The sequence below is a fragment of the Cherax quadricarinatus genome, chromosome 5 (genome assembly GCF_038502225.1).
Source record: "Cherax quadricarinatus isolate ZL_2023a chromosome 5, ASM3850222v1, whole genome shotgun sequence".
Lineage (NCBI taxonomy): Eukaryota > Metazoa > Arthropoda > Malacostraca > Decapoda > Parastacidae > Cherax > Cherax quadricarinatus.
The window spans coordinates 5,108,384-5,131,191 of NC_091296.1; the positions used below are offsets into that span (position 1 = coordinate 5,108,384).

Below are 22,808 nucleotides of genomic sequence, written 5' to 3' on the forward strand. Positions count from 1 at the left end.
TACCCCAAAAATACCTCTTGATTTTGCATAATAATGGCCCCAAAGCACTAAAGTAGAGAAGCCGTGAAGTGCTTCCCATCAGTGAAAGTGATGATTCTCCACTTATTGTGCATAATTTATAAATTAAACATTATAATAGGCATGTATAGGACTTATATATAGGGTTTGCTATTATCCATGGTTTCGGTATCCACGGCAGGTTCTCGGAACACATCCCCTGTAGATACGGGGGTCCTACTGTATGTTGGCACTCTTAAACATCAGGGTAATGGGTCATTGTGGAAAATTACACAAAACATTTTTAGGTATTTGAGATTTATAGATATGTAGCTACCATCAGTGATAGAAGTTACAAAGCTGCCAGCTTTTACAGCAGCTCTGTGGGTCAAAAACTGCGAATCCAAATTCTGCCCAGTGGTCTGAATGTGTAAATGATGAAATTCAACCAAGCATGTATAGATTAACATGCATGAATGGATTAAAGAATTTCCCAGTCCTTATCTACTATCTAGTAAACCCACAGACTGCAGGCTAGTCACAGCCCTCTTAAACCTACTTAAGATGGCAAGTACACAAGTTATTTGCTTATTCATGCTTTTGTGTATTGTTTTAATGATATTCATGAAGTTGGTTTGTTTTGTAATATCTATGTAAACTTCTTAGAATTGGGAACTTCATTCCATATCCACATATTTATGTAACCATTATGGGTATATTCCATTGCCATTCTTGATTGGTGTTACTTTTCCTGTGCACAAGTAATCAGCATTCACAAGTATGAAATGTAAGTGCTGTACAAGTTTAATTTTATGAGTACAGTGGACCCCCGGTTAACGAACTTTTTTCATTCCAGTAGTATGTTCAGGTGCCAGTACTGACCGAATTTTTTCCCATAAGGAATATTGTGAAGTAGATTAGTCCATTTCAGACCCCCAAACATACACGTACAAACGCACTTACATAAATACACTTACATAATTGGTCGCATTTGGAGGTGATCGTTAAGCGGGGGTCCACTGTATTTTGAAAAAACGATAAAATATAACTGGAGTTTACAGTATCTCATATCACATCTATGTCTGATTTAAAGCTAGTGTCAGCTTACCAAGAAAATGGGTGCTCATGAAACAAAATGTTTGAAAATATGTAGTTGAATACCATGTGCATGAGTAATTTCCAGGTTGCTTTTGACCATAATACTTCCACTTAAGAGTGGAAGTATTATTACATAGTGAGCTATTTTGATCATTGTCAAAATATCTCACTATGTAATAATAATTTTTATTGAATTTGCACTATGAATCAGGAATCTTTTTAGTTGCATGTAATGTACATTGATAGGATATAAGATGTTAAATCCTGATTGCTGAAGGAGGTAAGTAACCAGTGTGCCTTCATATTGGAATTAGTATGACAAAATAATTTTCACCAGTTTTATGTACAATACTCTCTATGGCTCCCGTATCCCCGAACGTGATACAGTCAGGTTTCTAGGCCTTCTCTTTGACCGTCGGTTATCCTGGAAACCTCACATTACCTCTCTGAAGGCAACTTGTCACAGCCAGCTAAACCTTCTTAAAACCCTTGCTCATCTTTCCTGGGGAGCTGATCGTCGAACTCTGCTTCGCCTACATTCAGCCCTCGTTTTATCAAAACTCGATTATGGTGACCAGATTTATTCCGCGGCCTCTCCTGCTACTCTCTCTAGCCTTAACTCTATCCATCACCAAGGATTACGTTTGTGCCTTGGTGCTTTTCGCTCTTCCCCTGTTGAGAGCCTCTATACAGAAGCGAATGTTCCATCCTTATCTGATCGCCGTGATGCCCATTGCCTTCGCTACTATGTATGCTCTCACGATCTACACAGTCCTTCCATTTATAGAATGGTCACCGATATTAGTAGACATTCTTTATTCGTTCGCCGCCCCTGTTTGCTCCGTCCCTTTTCTCTTCGCCTACATTCACTCTTGTCTTCCCTTCAGTTACCACCTTTATATGTTCATGTAGCATCTCACTTTTCCCTACCCCCCTGGGAAGTTCCAGCTGTTCGGGTCTGTTCTTTCTCACTCCCTTGCTCGAAAGCTCAACTGCCTACGGTGGCTTCCTGCTCTCTTTTTCTTGATCACTTCCACTCCCATTCTCATGCCACAGCTGTGTACACAGATGGCTCTAAGTCTTCAGACGGCGTCGGATTCGCAGCAGTGTTTCCGGACAGCGTCGTGCGGGGGCATTTACAATCTTCAGCTAGCATTTTTACTGCTGAACTGTATGCCATTCTTGCAGCACTTATTCGTATCGCATCTATGCCTGTGTCATCATTTGTAGTAGTCTCAGACTCCCTTAGTGCTCTACAGGCTATACGAAAATTTGATACATCTCATCCCCTCGTTCTCCGTATCCAACTTTGGCTACGCCGTATCTCTACCAAACAAAGATATTGTTTTTTGTTGGGTCCCTGGTCATGTTGACGTACAGGGCAATGAACAGGCAGACACTGCTGCGCGGTCAGCAGTACTTGACCTACCAATTTCCTATCGAGGTGTTCCATTTCTGGACTATTTTGCTGCAATAGCTACCCACCTTCGCACCCGTTGGCAACAACGTTGGTCAACTCTGCTCGGTAACAAACTTCATTCTATTAAACTGAGCATAGGTTACTGGCCGTCTTCTTGTCATCAGTGCCGAGGTTGGGAGACCACTCTCTCCCGCCTTCGCATTGGCCACACTCGTCTTACTCATGGGTATCTCATGGAGAGGCACCCTGTTCCTCTCTGTGAGCAGTGTCAAGTTCCAGTATCGATTAGCCACATTCTGTTAGACTGCCCTCTCTATCAACGAGCACGCATTTACCTCCAACGTCGTCTTAGTTCTACTACTCTCTCTTTACCTTCCCTTCTTGCTGATGGACCCTCCTTTAATCCTGACTCTCTCATTGACTTCTTGACAACGACTGATTTACTCCACAAACTCTGATGATACTTTTCGCACTCCCCTCAGCCCTTTCTAGTTCAGTCTCTTGCTGCCCTTTACCCTTTCACCATCCACTACCCCGCTGTTATCCGTAACCTATTACTCATCCATCTCCCTTTTGCCACCTGATGCCCTCGCTTCCTTCCTGCCCTGCAGCGCTGTATAGTCCTTGTGGCTTAGCGCTTCTTTTTAATTATAATAATAATATGTACAATACTGAGAAGGTTCAGTTGAGTAGATCTTAAGAAGTTTGGTGTTCCTTACCAGTTAAACTGGCTCTTTTTCACCAATGCTTTTGCTCTGATTTGTTCTGTGCAGTTCACTGTTACATGATCTAACTTTATTAAGAAATATCATTCATATTTGTGCATTGAATTGTGCTCAGTATAACTATAACTGAATAGCTAATAAAATTATCTTAGGGGATGTGAGATAGCAATTCTATAATGTTAAAAATTTGGATATTATTATATAAACCTGTGAGGGTAGAATATTGTTAATAAATTCTTTATCCAATGAAAATGACAATTAACCTTTATAGTTTTTGTTACTTGGTTTAGTGCTTCATTTGATTATTATTTTTATTTTATTGTTGACTACTTATTAATCTGATAAAGTATTATTATTATAATTATTATTATCAAAAAGAAGCGCTGAACCACAAGGGCTATACCACGCTGTCTGGTAAAGTAGATACATGTATAATCAACTTACAGTATTCATTGAAAATTATCTGGAACACCAGTACAGATATTCCTATAATGAAAACTTTTGAACCCGAAAGTATTTCAGTACTAATTTGCAAGGCACTTTTACAGGAAAATCCTTGATTCACCAATGAATAAAATGGGGATACCTGGAGGGCATTTCAGGGATCAATGCCCCCACAACATTGTCCAGGTTCAACATAAAACTCAACCCAATGCCTAGATCCAGGCCCTGTCTTCTCTATTTTATCACCTGACTTTCATCTATCTCCACTGACTTCACCACCTGAACTGAGATTGGTATGTATGTAATGTGAACAAGAAGGTATAAGACGTACAGTATGAAAGATGACTTCGAGTCAATCTATCCTTTGATGTCTGTATGACCTTTCTTCTAGGTTGTAGGTTGGTAGGCAGCAACCGCCCAGGGAGGTACTACCGTCCTGCCAAGCGAGTGTAAAACGAAAGCCTGTAATTGTTTTAAATGATGGTAGGATTGCTGGTGTCCTTTTTTCTGTCTCATAAACATGCAAGATTGCAGGTACATCTTGCTACTTCTACTTACACTTAGGTCACACTACACATACATGTACAAGCATATATATACACACCCCTCTGGGTTTTCTTCTATTCTCTTTCTAGTTGTTGTTCTTATTTCCTCTTATCTCCATGGGGAAGTGGAACAGAATTCTTCCTCCATAAGCCATGCGTGTTGTAAGAGGCGACTAAAATGCCGGGAGCAAGGGGCTAGTAACCCCTTCTCCTGTATAAATTACTAAATTTAAAAAGAGAAACTTTCGTTTTTCTTTTTGGGCCACCCTGCCTTGGTGGGATACGGCCAGTTTGTTGAAAAAAAAAAATGACCTTTCTAGGTTTAGTGCTTCTTTTTGATTATAATAATAATCCTTTGATGTGGAAATGATAAGGTTCATACAGCACATTAGATATTGAGGTAATCCAAGGAAAGGTACTAGGGAAGGCATGCTCCTCTGATAAGGTGTGACATTAAGAAGTGTCCGGTATGGTCGGCAAGGTTCAATTCAAATCTGGATTAAAATCTTAAGGTTTTAGTGGGAATCTGATATAAAAATGAAATGTCTAAACCAAAGTAAGTAATTTATTAATACCTTAAAAACCTCTATAAATGTCTGCATTTTTTAGTGAATCACAGAGCAGCTGATAATTAGTAACAACATAAAAATATAACACCATTATTTTGCACCATGTATTCAAGACTGTCAACAGTTGCCAACAGTCTAAATACAGTCAACAACCCTGTAAACTAGTGTACTCAGAAGTCCATTTTCTAACTACTTTAACAGCATATTAAAAGTGGATTGAGTGGTTGTATTAGTGTCTGATGTAACATCTTGGTGTATATTTCTAGTATGATGCCATACTCGAATCAATATTGGTTCATGGACACAATATACCCATGCACTGTAATATTTAAAACTGTACAATATTTAGTTTATAGGTGGTTTATCAAAAATTGGTAAAGTTGACTTATTGATGCCAGGCTGAGTAAACCAGTAAAAATCACATCAGTACTATCTACACTTAAGGCCACAATGTTCTTCCAACTAGCCCCTGAAGGCGTGAAATTGTTGCTGCCATGTTATAAAATTCATTCACAAGCCAATACTGTATGTCTAAAATACTGAAAAATTAAAAACATGTTCCTTTATGTAACATTTTTTTATATTAGTAAAAATGCCTTTCTATTAGAAGACAGCTATAACCACCTAAGTACAAACATTACATAAGACTTGTAAATGCAAGGCTGATAAATTCTTCATAACTGATGGTAATGACTCCTTTCATTTCACGGTCACGGCTCTTGAAAGCTTCAGTCAAATTGCGAAGTTGAATATTACTGACAATAAAATTATCCAGTGTAACTTTTCTCGATCTTGGTGAAAATTTGGACACCAGGAAGCTTACAAACTGTGGAGAGAGGCGGTACCCCATCTGCTGCAGTGCTGATCGTGAAAGAGGGTTTATATTAATTTAAGTGCTTTAACTACATTACCCTTTACCTTCCCCATCCCTCCCTCCATGACTGCACTAATTCCTCCCTTCATCTCACATGGCTACACTACCCTCCAACCTACAGACAACCATATTTTTATGGTGAGGTGTTGTATGGCCCATATGGATTTAGTATGTAATTTGATATTATGGTAAGGTAGAAAACATGTTCCAGCAATGCTATGGGTTTTACTAGTTAAGGTTTTCATTGTCATGGAGGTCCTACCTAAAACTTGTTTTTAATATATATAGGCTTTTCTTTTTGGGCCACCCTGCATTGGTGGGATACGGCCGGTTTGTTGAAAGAAGCTGAGAAAACAGCAATTCGTCACATCTTTTGATTAGGATCTTTTTTCAAAGATCCCAATCAATCTGGTACTGGTAAACTTCAGTAGTTCAACTCCTTAGCACACCCATGTAGCATCCCTCCCTCTTTATGAATATAATTTTTACCTATTCCTTCAGTTCTCTTTCCACGAAACTTTGATCATCCTTCCCTCGTGGTCCCACTAGCCTCCCCCCCCCCCATCTCCCTATCATTACATACTATACACAGTATCATTTCTCACTACTCATTCCTACTCTTACTCTATTCTGCTCAGTTTATCTCATCTCTCTTGATTTTCCTGTAAATTATATCTATAGGAGCAGTTATGCTCATGGTGGTATCAATTTGTTATATAATTTTACAAAATTTCCAATGGTTGTACATCATTTAGTGTATTAAAATTTCCAATAGTTGTTGATCTTACTGCATTCTTTTTCATTACACTCATCTACCACTCTGTGAAGAAAAATTTTCTAGCATATCTTCAGTTCCACACTTTACAGCTGTGGCCTATAGTTATCCTTGTTGCAGGTACTTTACAATCCTCTCTCAAATTTTTCATATCCATTTATGACCTTGTCAGCATGGGCATCTTTAGTGTTTTCAGCCTTTCATCACAACTTTTTTTTTAAACCCATAGCTATTTTGTAAACTATTCTCTAGATCTTTAACCCTTTGACTGTCGCGGCCATATATATACGTCTTACGAGGTACCGTGTTTGACATATATATACTCATAAATTCTAGCGGCTTCAAATCAAGCAGGAGAAAGCTGGTAGGCCTACATGTGAGAGAATGGGTCTGTGTGGTCAGTGTGCACCATATAAAAAAAATCCTGGAGCACGCAGTGCATAATGAGAAAAAAAAACTCCGACCGTTTTTTTTTAATTAAAATGCCGACTTTGTGGTCTATTTTCGTATAGTATTTATGGTTGTATTCTCGTTTTCTTGGTCTCATTTGATAGAATGGAAGACATATTATAGAAATAGAGATGATTTTGATTGATTTTACTATAAAAAGAACCTAGAAATGGAGCTCAAAGTAGGGGAAATGTTTGATTTTTGCCAATGTTCAAAAGTAAGCAAATGATGCCATTTTCCAGTAAATGTCCAACTAGCCATTCTAATATGCAGTCATGAATGGGTTGATGTTATTTATACAATTATTACAGTATTGCAGTAGTCTGCATAATAGTAAGTTTTCAATTTTTTGTTTGAATAAAAATTCAAAATAGAAAGCAAGAGTAATATCAGAGGGGCCTGGAAACACGACTGATGAGCAAAGAAAATGTTATTTTAGAGCCAGGAATGTCTGCATTGTTCATTCTGGACCTTATTTTGAAATTGTCATATTTTTTAGTTTTCGTGAAATTGGCCAAATTGCAAATTTCTGACCACATTATTAGGTAGTTGAAATCGGTAAATGGGCAGTTTCTTGTACTCAATCGATAGAAAAAATGGAGTTCTAAAGAAATAGCTATGAGTTTGGGCGACTGGAACAATGGAATTAGCCAAAAATAGGGCTCAAAGCGGGCGAAATCGCCGATTTGTAAACGGCGCCGAGGTCGCTAACTTCGCGAGAGCATAATTCCGTCAGTTTTCCATCAAATTTCGTTTTTTTTGGTGTCATTACAATCGGGAAAAGATTCTCTATCATTTCATAAGAAAAAATATATTTTTTTTTTTTTAAATTTTGCGACACCAGGACGTAAGACGTATACATACGGCCGCAACAGTCAAAGGGTTAATAATTTATCTACAATATTTTTAGGAGAGGGCATCACTGCAGATTCCAATAATGGCCTATGTTGTAAGCAGCTTTTTTTTTTTTTTTTTTAGCATGCCTCCATCCATATATTTCACCAAAGTAGTATACAAATTTCTCACAATTTCATTTACATGATCTTCCAGTGAGATTTAAAAAATAAGTCCTTGACACTTTCAATATTTTATTAGTCTATATACTTCATGTGGTATGATTTCACACACTCCCATTTCCTGTAAATAAAAAGCCACAATACACAAATAACCCCATACACAGAAGACAAACTTATGATTATGTTTCAGTCCAACTTGAACCATTATCTAGTCATGAGTTTCAGTCTCCTATGTGCAAGTTATTTGTGCACCATTTCCTGTACATTGCTACTCTTCCTACCTCATTTATCATGTCTCTCCTCCCTGCTCTTCCCATTCCCCAAGCATACCTCCCTTCCCTCTAACACTCCTTCTGTTGTACATAACCTTGCTAGACTTACCTGCACTCATTTCATTCTCATCAATATGTCCAGAGTTATCTCTGTCATAGCGACGATAGACCTCCGTCCACTGGTTGACAAACAGAAATAACTGTCCAAATTCTTGCATGTTGATGGTTCCACTATGGTCAGTGTCAAACATGGCTATAAAAATAAAATTATGCACTTATAAGTTATTTAAATTTATTGTAATTTAAATATTAAACACACATTTTGCTCTTGGTTATAAAATAACTACAGTACAATAGTCCCCCTGTATCCACAGGGGAAGCGTTCCAAGACCTACCATGGATACCCAAAACCGCAGATATTAGCAAACCCTACACATGTCGTTTTTCATTTACATACGAACCTATGATAAAATTTAACTGATAAATTACACACAATAATTCAAGAATTATCATTTGTTCACTGATGGGAAGTACTTCACAGCTTCTCTTAGGCTTTGAAGAACTACCACCATCACTACTTTTGTGCTCTGTGGCGATTAAGCAAAATTAAGGCTTACTTTCGGGCTATGCTAAACCATGGCTAACTGGAACCACGGAAACCGAATCTGCGGATACTGCAATTCTACCATACATTGCAAAAACTGAACATTCATTTATTCACTGCAGCACCACTTGGGATTCCGACAAAACATATTTTAATGAACTATTTTTTCAGTTAATATTTTCTTTCTTTGCCTCCTAACTTGCATGCATTTTATTTTCCCACTTACTCTTTGTCAGTCTGTGAATTCCTGCAAAAAAACAGAGAAAGCAGATGAAAGAAGCAACAAGCCAGAAGGCAGAGAGCAAACGGATGTAAAAAGGGCTGTTGATGATTGAAAGTGCCTTCATCACTAACTGTGGTGATAACTCTAAAGATCACAATTATTATTATTATTATAATAAAAAAGAAGTGCTAACCCACAAGGGCTGTACAGCACTGCAGGGCAGGGAAGGAAGCAGGGGTATAAGATGGCAAAAGGGGAGAAGGATGATTAGTAGGTTACGGAGAACAGCGAGGCAGTGGATAGTGCAGGGGTAGAGGGTAGCAAGAGATTGAGATAGAAAGGGCTGAGGGGAGTGCTAAAGGTATCAGAGTTTGTGGAGTAAATCAGTTGTCAAAAAGTCAATGAGAAAGTCCAGATTAAAGGATGGTCCATCAGCAAGAAGGGAAGGTAAAGAAAGAGCAGCAGAGCAGAGGCAAAGTTTGAGGTAAATTCTGCGTGCTCATTGATAGAGTGGGCAGTCTAACAGAATGTGGCTAACTGATACTGGAACCTGACATGTCTCACAGAGAGGAACAGGGTGCCTCTCCATGAAATACCCATGAGTAAGACGAGTGTGGCCAATGCGAAGACGGGAGGGAGTAGTCTCCCAGCCTCGACACTGATGACAAGAAGATGGCCAGTAACCTATACTCGGTTTAACAGAATGAAGTTTGTTATTGAGCAGATCAGACCAACGTTGTTGCCAACAGGTGTGAAGGTGAGTAGCTATTACAGCAAAATAGTCCATGAATGGAACACCTCCATATGAAACTGGAAGGTCATGTACTGCTGACTGCGCAGCAGTGTCTGCCTGTTCATCGCCCTGTACGTCAACATGACCAAGGACCCAACAAAAAAACAATATTTTTATGCTTGGTAGAGATACGGTGTAACCAAAGTTGGATACGGAGAACTAGGGGGTGAGGTGTATCAAATTTTTGTATAGCCTGTAAAGCACTAAGGGAGTCTGAAACAACCACAAATGGTGACACAGGCATAGATGCAATACGGATAAGTGCTGCAAGAATGGCATACAATTCAGCAGTAAAAATGCTAGCCGAGGATAGTAAACGCCCACACACGACACTGTCCAGAAACACTGCTGCGAATCCGACGCTGTCAGAAGACTTAGAGCCATCTGCGTACACTGCAATGGCACGAGAGAGAGAGAGCGGAAGTGGTCAAAAAAAAAAAGAGCGGGAAGCTACTGTAGGCAGTTGGGCTTTCGTGCAAGGGAGTGAGAAAGAACAGACTCAAACAGCTGGAACTTCCCAGAGGGGGGTAGGGAAAAGTGAGCTGCTACATGAACATAGAAAGGTGGTAACTGAAGGGAAGATGAGCGAATGTAGGTGAAGAGAAAAGGGACTGAGCAAACAGGAGCGACGAACAAATAAAGAATGTCTACTAACATCAGTGACTATTCTATATATGGAAGGATTGCGGAGATCATGAGAGTGAACATAGTAGCAAAGGCAATGGGCATCACGGAGATCGGACAAGAATGGAATATTCGTTTCTGCATACTCTCAACATGTGAAGAGCGAAAAGCACCAAGGCATAAACGTAATCCCTGGTGATGGGTGGGATTAAGGCTAGAAAGAGTAGCAGGAGAGGCCGCCAAATAGATCTGGTCACCATAATCGAGTTGATAAAATGAGGGCTGAATGTAGGTGAAGGAGAGTTCGACGATCAGCTCCCCATGAAAGATGAGCAAGGGTTTTAAGAAGGTTCAGCCGGTTTAAAGATCACAAAAGTGAACAAGATTACTGAGACTGAGTATCTTGGCAATCTTGCAATGAAGGAATATTAGATTGTATGTAGGCTTCTTACTGAAGCAAAGGGTTACCAAACACAACCTTACCATACCACGGGTGGGGGTTTGAACCTGCAGTCAGTCTCAAAACCCCAGACCGTTGGGTTAGCCACTTGGCCAGCTAGCTTCAATAAGATTCATCCAACTAGGTATATTTCTACACCACAGGAAGGTTAGCATAGGGCCCACTGTGTCCACAAATGCAAGTTTTTACAGACGAATCTCCCGCTAGCATGGCCGTGACGAACTCTAGCTTTGTTTGCAATCATGTCATTACGATTTCGTGAGACAAACAACCTTTGATGATGGGCAATATCAATTTAAGAAAAAGTATGTAGATGCCAAAGCAATTACTCAGATATGGTAAACACAAGGAATTAAATCTTCATCAGAGTACAAAACAAACTCTGGCCACAAAATAGAGCGAAACACCGTCAAAGACCTGGGAGTGATCATGTCGGAGGATCTCGCCTTCAAGGACCATAACATTGTATCAATAGCATCTGCCAGAAAAATGACAGGATGGATAATGAGAACCTTCAAAACTAGGGAGGCCAAGCCCATGATGACACTCTTCAGGTCACTTGTTCTATCTAGGCTGGAATATTGCTGCACACTAACAGCACCTTTCAAGGCAGGTGAAATTGCTGACCTAGAAAATGTAGAGAACCTTCACGGCGCGCATAACGGAGATAAAACACCTCAATTACTGGGAGCGCTTGAGGTTCCTAAACCTATATTCCCTGGAACGCAGGCGGGAGAGATACATGATTATATACACCTGGAAAATCCTAGAGGGACTAGTACCGAACTTGCACACGAAAATCACTCACTACGAAAGCAAAAGACTTGGCAGATGATGCAACATCCCCCCAATGAAAAGCAGGGGTGTCACTAGCACGTTAAGAGACCATACAATAAGTGTCAGGGGCCCGAGACTATTCAACTGTCTCCCAGCATACATAAGGGGGATTACCAACAGACCCCTGGCAGTCTTCAAGCTGGCACTGGACAAGCACCTAAAGTCGGTTCCTGACCAGCCGGGCTGTGGCGCGTACGTTGGTTTGCGTGCAGACAGCAGTAACAGCCTGGTTGATCAGGCTCTGATCCACCAGGCCTGGTCACAGACCGGGCCGCGGGGGCGTTGACCCCCCGAACTCTCTCCAGGTAAAACTCCAGGAGCACATACAGGTACCTGGTTGCCATAATTTAGTAAATTCAATGTGTTAACTTATACAACTCTCATAACAATCTATGAAAGCTGTATATACAGGATTTTTTCATGTTTGTGAGGATAAATTGATCCAATTTTCCATTCTGAGAGAAAAAGTTTTTTGGCCCCAAAAAATCACTGAACTAGTTTAGCATTTCTCACTATTTTTGGCTGGATTTTCAAAATTCATTAAAATCACACCAGGCATACTATTTTCTATGCTGATTCAGAATATACACTTGAAAAATGTAAAATGAGATAATTTTAGCAACATACGAGACTTTAATTTCCAGGTAATTGCTGATGGAGGAAGCTAATACAGTCTCTCCTCACTTAGCGACATACTCATTTACCGACGACTTGGACTTATGACCAGTATGCATACCTAAATAATATATATTAGAGCTGATTTCCTCTATTCTGTTTATTATAATATACAGTGCACTAGTGCATAAACATTTAAAAAAAAAATATACTAAAAATATTATAAATGGTGGAAAGGTGACATTAACCCTTTGACTGTTTCAGGGCCCTCTCTGAAACTGTCATTCTATGTCGCCAAATATTCGAAAAAAAAAAAATTATTTTTTCTTATGAAAATGTTAGGAATATTTTTACTAGTGTTTTAAGCCTAAAAAAAAATTTTTTGCCATCAGTACTTACCGAGATATAGAGCCGCAAAGTTTGCAGAAATCGACGTGCGTATGGCAACAGCGGCGACTGCCGCCCACCCGGTATTCTTTTATTTACTCTAATTCAAAGGTTTCTTGCATTTTTCAATATTTTTCTTTTCCAGGTAACTTATGTGGCCTGTGAGACCAATGTAAGGTGCATTGTTCAAATATACACTCATTATTTACAACACAATAACAGAACAAACTTTATCACTATTAGTTTGTGTATACACTTTGTTTACACAAACAAACAATACAAAACAATGTTTATTACTATTGTTCCATAATATATATACATATGTACAGTCACTAAGCACGTTCCTAGAACTGCTGCAGCTTGTGGAACTCTTTGAAACATGGGTATATGCAGAGGGGCACTTCACACTCCTCACACATAAAACGAGTGTCTCTGCGTGTTTGTGGGCGTTTTGTGGTATGCATACATACATAACACCTCTTCTGAGCATTTTTCTTGGCAGTAGTAGGAGGCAGTTGTATGGGGTAGTGATCACCAGGCCTCAAACGAGATGACGTCTGTGGGCGCTGGTCTATTGCAGGAGTTGATCCTTTGTACTTTGCAATTATTTGTCTAATTACTGACAGGCAAAATTCACCATATTTTGGTGTTTTGTTGGTCTTCAACTTGTATATGTTATAAGCATTTAGCATAGAGATATCAACAAGATGGAAAAAAAGTTTGATATACCACTTATAACTCTTGCGTACACAGTCTGCAAACCCAATCTGCATGTCACATTTGTCCACTAAGCGCATATTGAGGTTGTAGTCCATGACAGCTGCAGGCTTTAGAATGGGTTCATTGGTCTCTCTGTTGTCCCTGCCACTGGGTACCATTTCGTTTGTGTGAACTGATGTCAACAATGTGACATCACGTTTGTCATGCCACCGAAATGCCATGATGTCATTGGCAGCAAAGGCTTGCACCTCACCTCTGCGAGTGCCAGCGTCGAACCTTGGCATATGTTTGCGATTACCACGCACTGTGCCACACACGTCTGTCAAGTTCACTCGCAAGAAATCACTGAGTAAGGGGCTTGTGTACCAGTTATCAGTAAATAACATATGCCCCTTACCAAGATATGGTTCCATCATTGTTCGAACCACATCACCAGAGATACCCAATAACTTCATGGTATCTCTCAAAGTATTACTGCCAGTGTACACAATAATATCTAAAACAAGACCACTTCTGCAATCACACAGTACAAATAGCTTTATACCAAAGCGTTTCCTCTTGCTTGGTATATATTGCTTGAATGAGAGTCTTCCTTTGAATAAAATCAAGGACTCATCAATAACAAGCTTCCTGAAGGGATAAAAATACATGCAGCACTTTTGTTTCAGGTACATAAACACATTTCTTATCTTATATAACCTGTCGCTTCTGTCAGGCCTGGTTTTGTCTGAAAAGTGTAACATACGCAACAGTATCAGGAAACGATTGACACCTATAATGTCACTAAAACCTGGAGTTGAAATCAGGCGATCTGTTGTCCAGTATGTGGTGACAGTGTGCTTATACACATGTGGCATAAGCATTATTGTGGCAAAAAACAGGTACATCTCTGCCACAGTTGTCTCCTTCCACTTGTGTAGCCGTGATTTTGGTGAGAGAATTGTATTTGCCATGGTGTATTCACAGTATGTGTTGGTTTCCCTGACAATGATGTCCATCAGGGGTTCATCGAAGAATAACTCAAAGCAGTCCAGTTCACTGGCTTTGTTCCCAAGTGGACAAGATGGCTTTATTCCACTTTGTGTTTCATCAAAGTCATGGGGACTGGGAACAAACTCGTCACCGTCCTGCCAATCCCAGATGCGGTCTGCTGGTGGGGTCTGGATATTGTACCGTGGTTGTGGCTGTGCAGGTTGTGGTGGTGCAGGTTGTGGCAGTGTGGGGTAGGGTGAGGCTGGTTGTTCTGCTGAGTCAGCCGCGTGGCTAGTAGCGTGGCCCGGTGATGGTGCCACATGGGCCGTGCCACCCTCACTATCACCACCACTGCCTCCTCCCTCACTGTCACCATTCATACCCATCGTTACAATATCGTCATCTTCACTATCAGGTCGTGGTGTTGGGCCACGGGATGTGCTCCCAGAGTTTCTCCTTCCCCTTGGAACAACATATGAAACACTACCAGACCGCATGCTACGTCGTACATACTGGCGCTTCACTGGGGAATATTCACTCTCACTGTCACTAGAACTGCTTTCAATGACCTTGAAATCACTATCACTATCACTGCTATCATCAGGGTGTTGTACACGACCAAATAGTTTCCTCTTTCGTCCTGGTACAGGCGAAGGTGAATGTGAACAAGCCGGCACAGCACCAGAGGTCGAAGGTTGTGGGTCATCTGGGTTTTCGTCACTATTTACGTTATCCTGGGCACTTTTTTCGGTAACACTCACTTGAAAACCCTTGAATTCACTGTCACTGACATTTTCATCGCTGTTAGAGCTATCACTTGGGAACAAAAGACCTACAATCCGCCGAGGAGTGAGGAACTTCTTACCGAGAGGCATGGTGAAAATGGACTGACAACATGGCGTTCCCACAATGCACCGCTAGGTCCCAGATTTTTTTCACAGGGTGCACACCGACCACTGAGACCCATTCTCTCCCGTGTAGGCCTACCAGGCCTTTGGCGCGCGATTTGAAACCGCTAGAATTTGTGCGTATAAATACGTCAGAAACATTGGCTCGTAAGACGTATTTATACGTCGGAAACAGTCAAAGGGTTAAAGCAGTATCAAAGATGGCTGACAAACTCACTACCATCATAGCATGCTCCTAGTTCAACAATGAATTCATTTACCAACATGGCATTATTAACGAAACTGTTGTTAAGTGAGGAGACGCTGTATTTTTGTTGAGACTATTCGTTATGGAAAATAACTAGAAATCATGACAAATACCTAAAAATACGAAAAATAACAGAAAAGAGACCGTTTTAGGATGTTTTTTTTTCTCGTCTGTTTGTTCCCTATCCGAGGCACCTTTTACGGCATATTTAACGTATACAACTCTCATGACAATCTGTGAAGGTTGTATATAAAGAATTTTTCATGTTTGTGGGGATAAATTGATCCAACAGTGTCAGCATGACCATTTTCCATTCTGAGAGAAAGTTGTTTTTTTTTTTTTTTTTTTGGCCCCGAAAAATCCTGAACTATAGTTCAGCATTTTTCACCATTTTCAGCTAGATTTTCAAAATTCATTAAAATCACACCAGGCATACTATTTTCTATGCTGATTCAGAATATACAATTGAAAATGTAAAATGAGATAATTTTAGTATCATACGAGGCCTTAATTTCCAGGTAATTCCTAATAGAGGCAGCTAATATTTTCATTCAGACTGTTCATTATGGAAAATAACTAGAAATCATGAATATACCTAAAAATACAAAAAATAACTGAAAAAAAGAAAGTTTTAGCATGATACAAGGCTGTTTTTTCTCATCTGTTTGTTCCCTTTCTGAGGTGCCTTTTACAGCACATTTAAAGATGCGAAGCTTTCAGAGATGAAAAGAGGGGGAAGAGACAAATTCTCCTAAGTGGATAAAAGTTGCTGCAGAAATGTGGCCTTGACTATTGCCAAACTACAGGACAATACATTTAGTATGAACTCATCGATTATAAAAAATACTATGGAGCTATAGTACCCAATGCATTATATCAGATATGATGCACTGTACACTATATTTCCACTGTGTTCAGATAATCATCTGGAGTTTACACTGTTTTTTCTGCTCTGCTCTGGAGTTTGACAACAATATTTGTTTCTAGCCAACAATCACCTACTATCCTTAGTCAAGTTTAATATCTTTTTTTATTCAAACTTTTAGGTGTACACTCATAAATTTGGTTCAATAATGTATCCCAGCCATCACTCCACAACAGCTAGTATGCTGCAGACTATGACCATGCTAAACTTCACACTCTCTATGGAAAATGCATTTTGATTCTGGTGAAGAGCTTTTTTTTTTTTTTTTTTTTTACCCTGCCCCTCAAGGAAGGTTCCTTGATGTTGGTGAGGGGCTCTTGATTTAGGAAATTGGATCTGTGCTCCAGTTCCCCGAATTAAGCCTGAATGCCTTCCACATCCCCCCCCCAGGCGCTGTATAATCCTCCGGGTTTAGCGCTTCCCCTTGATTATAATAATTTTTTTACCCTGAAGGCATTTACCAGATGAGTCAACAATTTCATAGCAGAGTAGTTGTATGCAATTCTCACTGCTATCATACACACTGCGACCATGTCTGTTGCAACTTATCCAGAAATTTAACCATTGACCTTCATATACAATTTTGGCTATATCGCATTTTTAGTAAATACAAAGATGTCACTTTCTGCTGGGTCCCTGGACATGCTGATGTTCAGGACAATGAACGAGCAGACTCAGCCACTAGGTCAACTGTTTATGACCTCAATTTCCTATGCAGGTATTACTTTCCCCGGACTAATTTTCAGTGATTTCCCAACAACTCTGCAGGCTCTGGTAACAATGCTGGTCCAAGTTGGACCACAACAAATTATTTTCTACCAAACCATGTTCAGGATTCTGACAATTTTCTTCCCACCACTGTCGAGTTTGCAAGACTGCACTCTCGTGCATCAAGCATGCCCCTCACTCACAGATACCACATGTAGAAATAAATGACCAGCACAACCCTATCCCTCACTTGCTCCTAACCTCTGCACATTCCTACTTCTGTATGTTCTTCCTGCAGTGCTGTGTGACCCTTATGGGTTTAACACCTACCTTTATAATAATAATCTAGCTACCCTCCTCATCCTTAGATAAAAACCCCTCTTACATCCCATTCCCCAGGCGATGTATGACCCCCCCCCCATCCTTCAAGTGGGGGAGCTGTACCTTCATGATGGTGAGGGGCTTTCAATCAAAGGAATTGCAACTATTCTCTTCTTCCACTGACAGGAAATTTCCCATTCCTCAGCATTATTATTCCCCTATGGGTTTAGTGCTGCAACCTAAGTATTATAATAACATTGTATAATCCCTACAGGTTTAAACTTTCCCCATGAATATAATGCACATACTGAAACCTGGCCAAAAATATCCTTAGTAACAACAGGAATATACCAAGTGTTCCATTATCATAATAGAATCACTAAAGCAGCGATGACATCAGTAATTAACTAGCATCAATAAACACTAAACTTTTCATTCATGATTCATTGCAGACCAGACTAAAATGTACATGAATGTATAAAACAATTGTGGCTATACAGTCATGCACAAATGTATGCCCAAAACAAGAGGTGATTCCATAATCTACACAAAAGATATTTAAACCTTAAAAAACACTTGATATGCATTTGTTAAATGGCTACATAGAGCATTTTACAACAAATAACTAAACCTAATTCCAGTCAGAACAATATACATAAATTCTATCAACCAATAGACTTTAGAACCTCAGAAACCTAATCTAAGCAAAAATTATCTAATGGCTAAAAATGCTAATACACAAAAATAGTATTTAACCCTTTCAGGGTTTCCGACGTACTAGTACGGCTTATGCACCAGGGTTATTGACGTACTAGTAGGCGCAAATTCTAGCGCCTTCAAATCTAGCAAGAGGAAGCTGGTAGGCCTACATATGAAAGAATGGGTCTATGTAGTCAGTGTGCACAGTATAAAAAAAAATCTTGCAGCACACAGTGCATAATGAAAAAAAAAAAACTGACCCTGTTTTTGGTTTAAAACAGCAACTTTGCATTGTATTTTCCTATGGTATTTATGGTTGTATTCTAGTTTTCCTGGTCTCATTTTACAGAATGGAAGACATATTACAGAAATTGAGATGATTTTGATTGGTTTCACAAGGAAAAGTACCTTGAAATTGAGCTCTAAGTAACAGAAATGTTCGATTTTTGCCAAAGTTCAAAAGCAAACAAATCATGCCACACGTCCAATACACGTCAACTGGTGAGTCTTATATTCTTTCACAAGTGCGCTGATATTATTTATACCATTTCTACACTAATGCATAACAGTAAATCTTCCATTTTTTGTGAGAATAAAAATTCAAAGTGGAAAGCAAAAGAAATGTAAGAGGGGCATGGGGACGTGACTAATGAACAGAGGAAATGTTATTTTAGTGCCAGGAATGTCTGTCTTGTTTATTCTGGACCCTATTTGGAAATTGGCATCTTTTGAAATTTGTGTGAAATTGGCAAAATTGCTAATTTCTGACCCCTTTATTGGATAGATGAAATCGGTAAATGGGTGGTTTCTTGTGCTCATTCTATACAAAAAATGAAGTTCTAGCAAAATAGTTATGATTTTTGTCGACTAGTACACTGGAATTGGCCGAAAATAGGGCTCAAAGTGGGCAAAATCACCGATGCGTAAACATCGTCGAGACTGCTAACTTTGCAAGAGCATAATTTCTTAAGTTTTCCATCAAATTTCATACTGTTGGTGTCATTATGATCGGGAAAAGATTCTCTTATCTTTTCATAAGAAAAAATAATTTTTTTTTTTCAGAAAAATTTTTGACCCTGAGAATAAGTTTAGGAGAGGGCCTCTCAACCCTGAAAGGGTTAAGTAGATGACTTTTAATTTGCAACAAGTACTTTTGCTTTTCAATAACGTCAGTTATCTAACTTACTAGAACTGCTGACACATATGCTCACTTCTTAAACTAAACATTGACTATTACATAAAAATAATCAAACATGACTCACGAAATTGTAATGACACGATTGCAAACAAACCATACCACGGACAGGGATAGAACCCGCGATCAGAGAGTCTTAAAACTCCAGACCGTCGCGTTAGCCACTGGACCAGCTAGCCAAAATAAGATTCGTCCAACTAGGTATATTTCTACACCACGCTAGCTGGAGATTCGTCTATAAAAACTTGCATTTGTGGTCACAGTGGTGCCTATGCTAACCTTCCTATGGTGTAGAAATATACCTAGTTGGACGAATCTTATTGTGGCTAGCTGGTCCAGTGGCTAACGCGACGGTCTGGAGTTTTGAGACTCTCTGATTGCGGGTTCTATCCCCGTCCGTGGTATGGTTTGTTTGCAATCGTGTCATTACGATTTCGTGAGTCATGTTGACGGCTTTGAGGGAACTGGAGCTAGAGTTCATCATGGCCACGCTAGCTGGAGATTCATCTGTAAAAACTTGCATTTGTGGTCACAGTGGTGCCTATGCTAACCTTCCTATGGTGTAGAAATATACCTAGTTGGACGAATCTTATTGTGGCTAGCTGGTCCAGTGGGTAACACGACGGTCTGGAATTTTGAGACTCTCTGATCGTGGGTTCTATCCCCGTCCGTGGTATGGTTTAATCAAACATTATAAACATTAACAAATGGCCACTTAAAACTTAAAATATCATTCAGACTCCACAATGAAACAACAATAAAAAAAAAGTTTATCTGCAGCACTGAGACCAACCATTCTTCTGAACATTAACCAGTAAAAACATCTGCCTAAATAAAACTTAGATTCTGTAATGCATAGTAATTTAAATACCCAGTAATTAAAACAAAAAGATTCAACAATCAATGACTGAATGATTATTCGTATCCATTGATAAAACATTATACAAAGTGCCGGCAATGCCTAATCTCCAAAGAAACGTGATGATATTCCTCAACACTTATTAACCTAGTTAAGAAATCTAAACAACTATACTACTCGGTTATATTTAATGAAAGAAAAGTGGATTAAGAACTGAAAAATACTCAAAATCCAGAAACCAAACAAAAAACTATAGGAGAACCTCCTGTCTCAGTTACAGAAACTAAATAAATGCAACAATAAGTTCTCAACACTGGTTAAACCTAGACAAAATAAACCCTAACATCAAACCCATGTTCAAAAATTCTCATATTAATGTTAATCCTCCATAGAGAGGTGGAGAAGAATCCTCTATAAGCCATGAGTGTTGTAAGAGGCAACTAAAATACCAGGAGCAAGGGGCTAGTAACCCATTCTCCTGTATAAATTACTCTATGTAAAAAGAAGAAAAACTTCATGAAAGTGTTTCTTCTCTTTTGGGTCACCTGCCTTGGTAGAGATGGGTGCTGCTAAAAAAAATGCCCATTTTCATTGGGGAAAACTTATAATTTTTTTGTTTTTAACAAGTCGGCCGTCTTCCACCGAAGCAGGGTGACCCAAAAAGAAAGAAAATCCCCAAAAAGAAAATACTTTCATCATCATTCAACACTTTCACCTCACTCACACATAATCACTGTTTTTGCAGAGGTGCTCAGAAACACAACAGTTTAGAAACATATACGTATAAAGATACACAACATATTCCTCCAAACTGCTAATATCACGAACCCCTCCTTTAGAGTGCAGGCATTGTACTTCCCGTTTCCAGGACTCAAGTCCGGCTATATAAAAATAACCGGTTTCCCTGAATCCCTTCACTAAATATTACCCTGCTCACACTCCAACAGATCGTCAGGTCCCAAATACCATTCGTCTCCATTCACTCCTATCGAACACGCTCATGCATGCCTGCTGGAAGTCCAAGCCCCTCGCCCACAAAACCTCCCTTACCCCTTCCTTCCAACCTTTTTGAGGATGACCCCTACCCCACCTTCCTTCTCCTACAGATTTAAATGCTCTCCATGTCATTCTACTTTGATCCATTCTCTCTAAATGACCAAACCACCTCAACAACCCCTCTTCAGCCCTCTGACTAATACTTTTATTAACTCCACACCTTCTCCTAGTTTCCTTTACAAATTAGTTCCATAACTCAAATGCAGTTTACTTATGATATTTTTTTTTATTACCACACAGGCTGTTTCCCACCAAGGCAGGGTGGCCCGAAAAAGAAAAACACTCATCATTCATTCATTCCATCACTGTCTTGCCAGAGGCGTGCTTATACTACAGTTATAAAACATTAACATCCCTCTTTCAGAGTGCAGACACTGTACTTCCCATCTCCAGGACTCAAGTCTGGCCTGCTGGTTTCCCTGAATCCCTTCATAAGTGTTACCTTGCTCACATTCCAACAGCACGTCAAGCCCTAAAAGCCATTTGTCTCCATTCATTATCTAACATGCTCACGCATGCTTGCTGGAAGTCCATGCCCCTCACACACAAAACCTCCTTTACTCCCTTCCTACATGACCCTACTCTACATGACCAAAATGCTATAGCTATATACTTGTCCAAACTTCCCATCACTACAGATATCAGTACTAAAACTCAACACAACTCAGGATATAAATAACCATAATTTAAACCTAGAAGATGATTGATCACATTGACCCTGATCTAAACCTCCATAATCTGACACACAATCAAAACCTATTGGAAAGTAACTGCCTTTACTACACAGCATCACAAGCCAGCACTATCCTAAACAATGATAAAAGTCTATCAGTACTTAACTACAACATCAGGTCCTTAAGCAAACACTATGATGACCTCCTGGCACTCCTTGAATCACTAAAGACACCCTTCTCCTGCATTATTCTTACTGAGACCTGGCTTAAGCAGGACACAATAAATATCTACCCTCTACCAGGATACACAGCAATCCACAACTGCAGACCATACCAAGTTGGGGGTGGTATTGCAATCTATTACTCTAACCAATTATCTTGTATTAGCACCACTTGCTTTAGTGATGAATATGGAGAATACATTTTTGCTAATTTTACTGTAAAAAACCTTAAGACGCCTATAACAATCGGTGCCATTTACCGGATACCCCACACAAACATCCCAAATTTCAGTGAGAAATTAAAGGCATTAATAACAAACAGACAAATGAATAAGCACCACCTTCTCTTAGCTGGAGACTTCAACATCAACCTTGGCCTACTAGATGATCAGCCTGTAACTGATTTCAACAACAATATGAACAACACACTTCTCATACCAACAATAACTAAACCAACCAGGCTCACTGAAACAAGTGCAACCATAATAGACCACATATGGACCAATATACTAGCCCCCCTTAAATCAGGGATAATCACAGATAGCACTACAAACCACTACCCTACCTTCCTCTTG

General features: G+C 39.6%; 1 protein-coding gene across 4 annotated transcripts in view; it reads right to left on the bottom strand.

Annotated features, from left to right (window-relative positions):
* Window positions 1–4,780: 4,780 nt before the first annotated feature.
* Window positions 4,781–22,808, bottom strand: part of LOC128684696 (sorcin) — a 42,352-nt gene continuing 24,324 nt past the window's right edge. For all 4 annotated transcript variants that reach the window (XM_070099341.1, XM_070099337.1, XM_070099336.1 and 1 more), the window contains 2 exons: window positions 8,295–8,438; window positions 4,781–5,659 (listed from right to left, as the gene is read on the bottom strand). In XM_070099341.1, coding sequence (XP_069955442.1) covers window positions 5,436–5,659; window positions 8,295–8,438 — 368 coding nt within the window. In that variant the 3' untranslated portion in view covers window positions 4,781–5,435. The remainder of the gene's footprint in view (window positions 5,660–8,294; window positions 8,439–22,808) is intronic.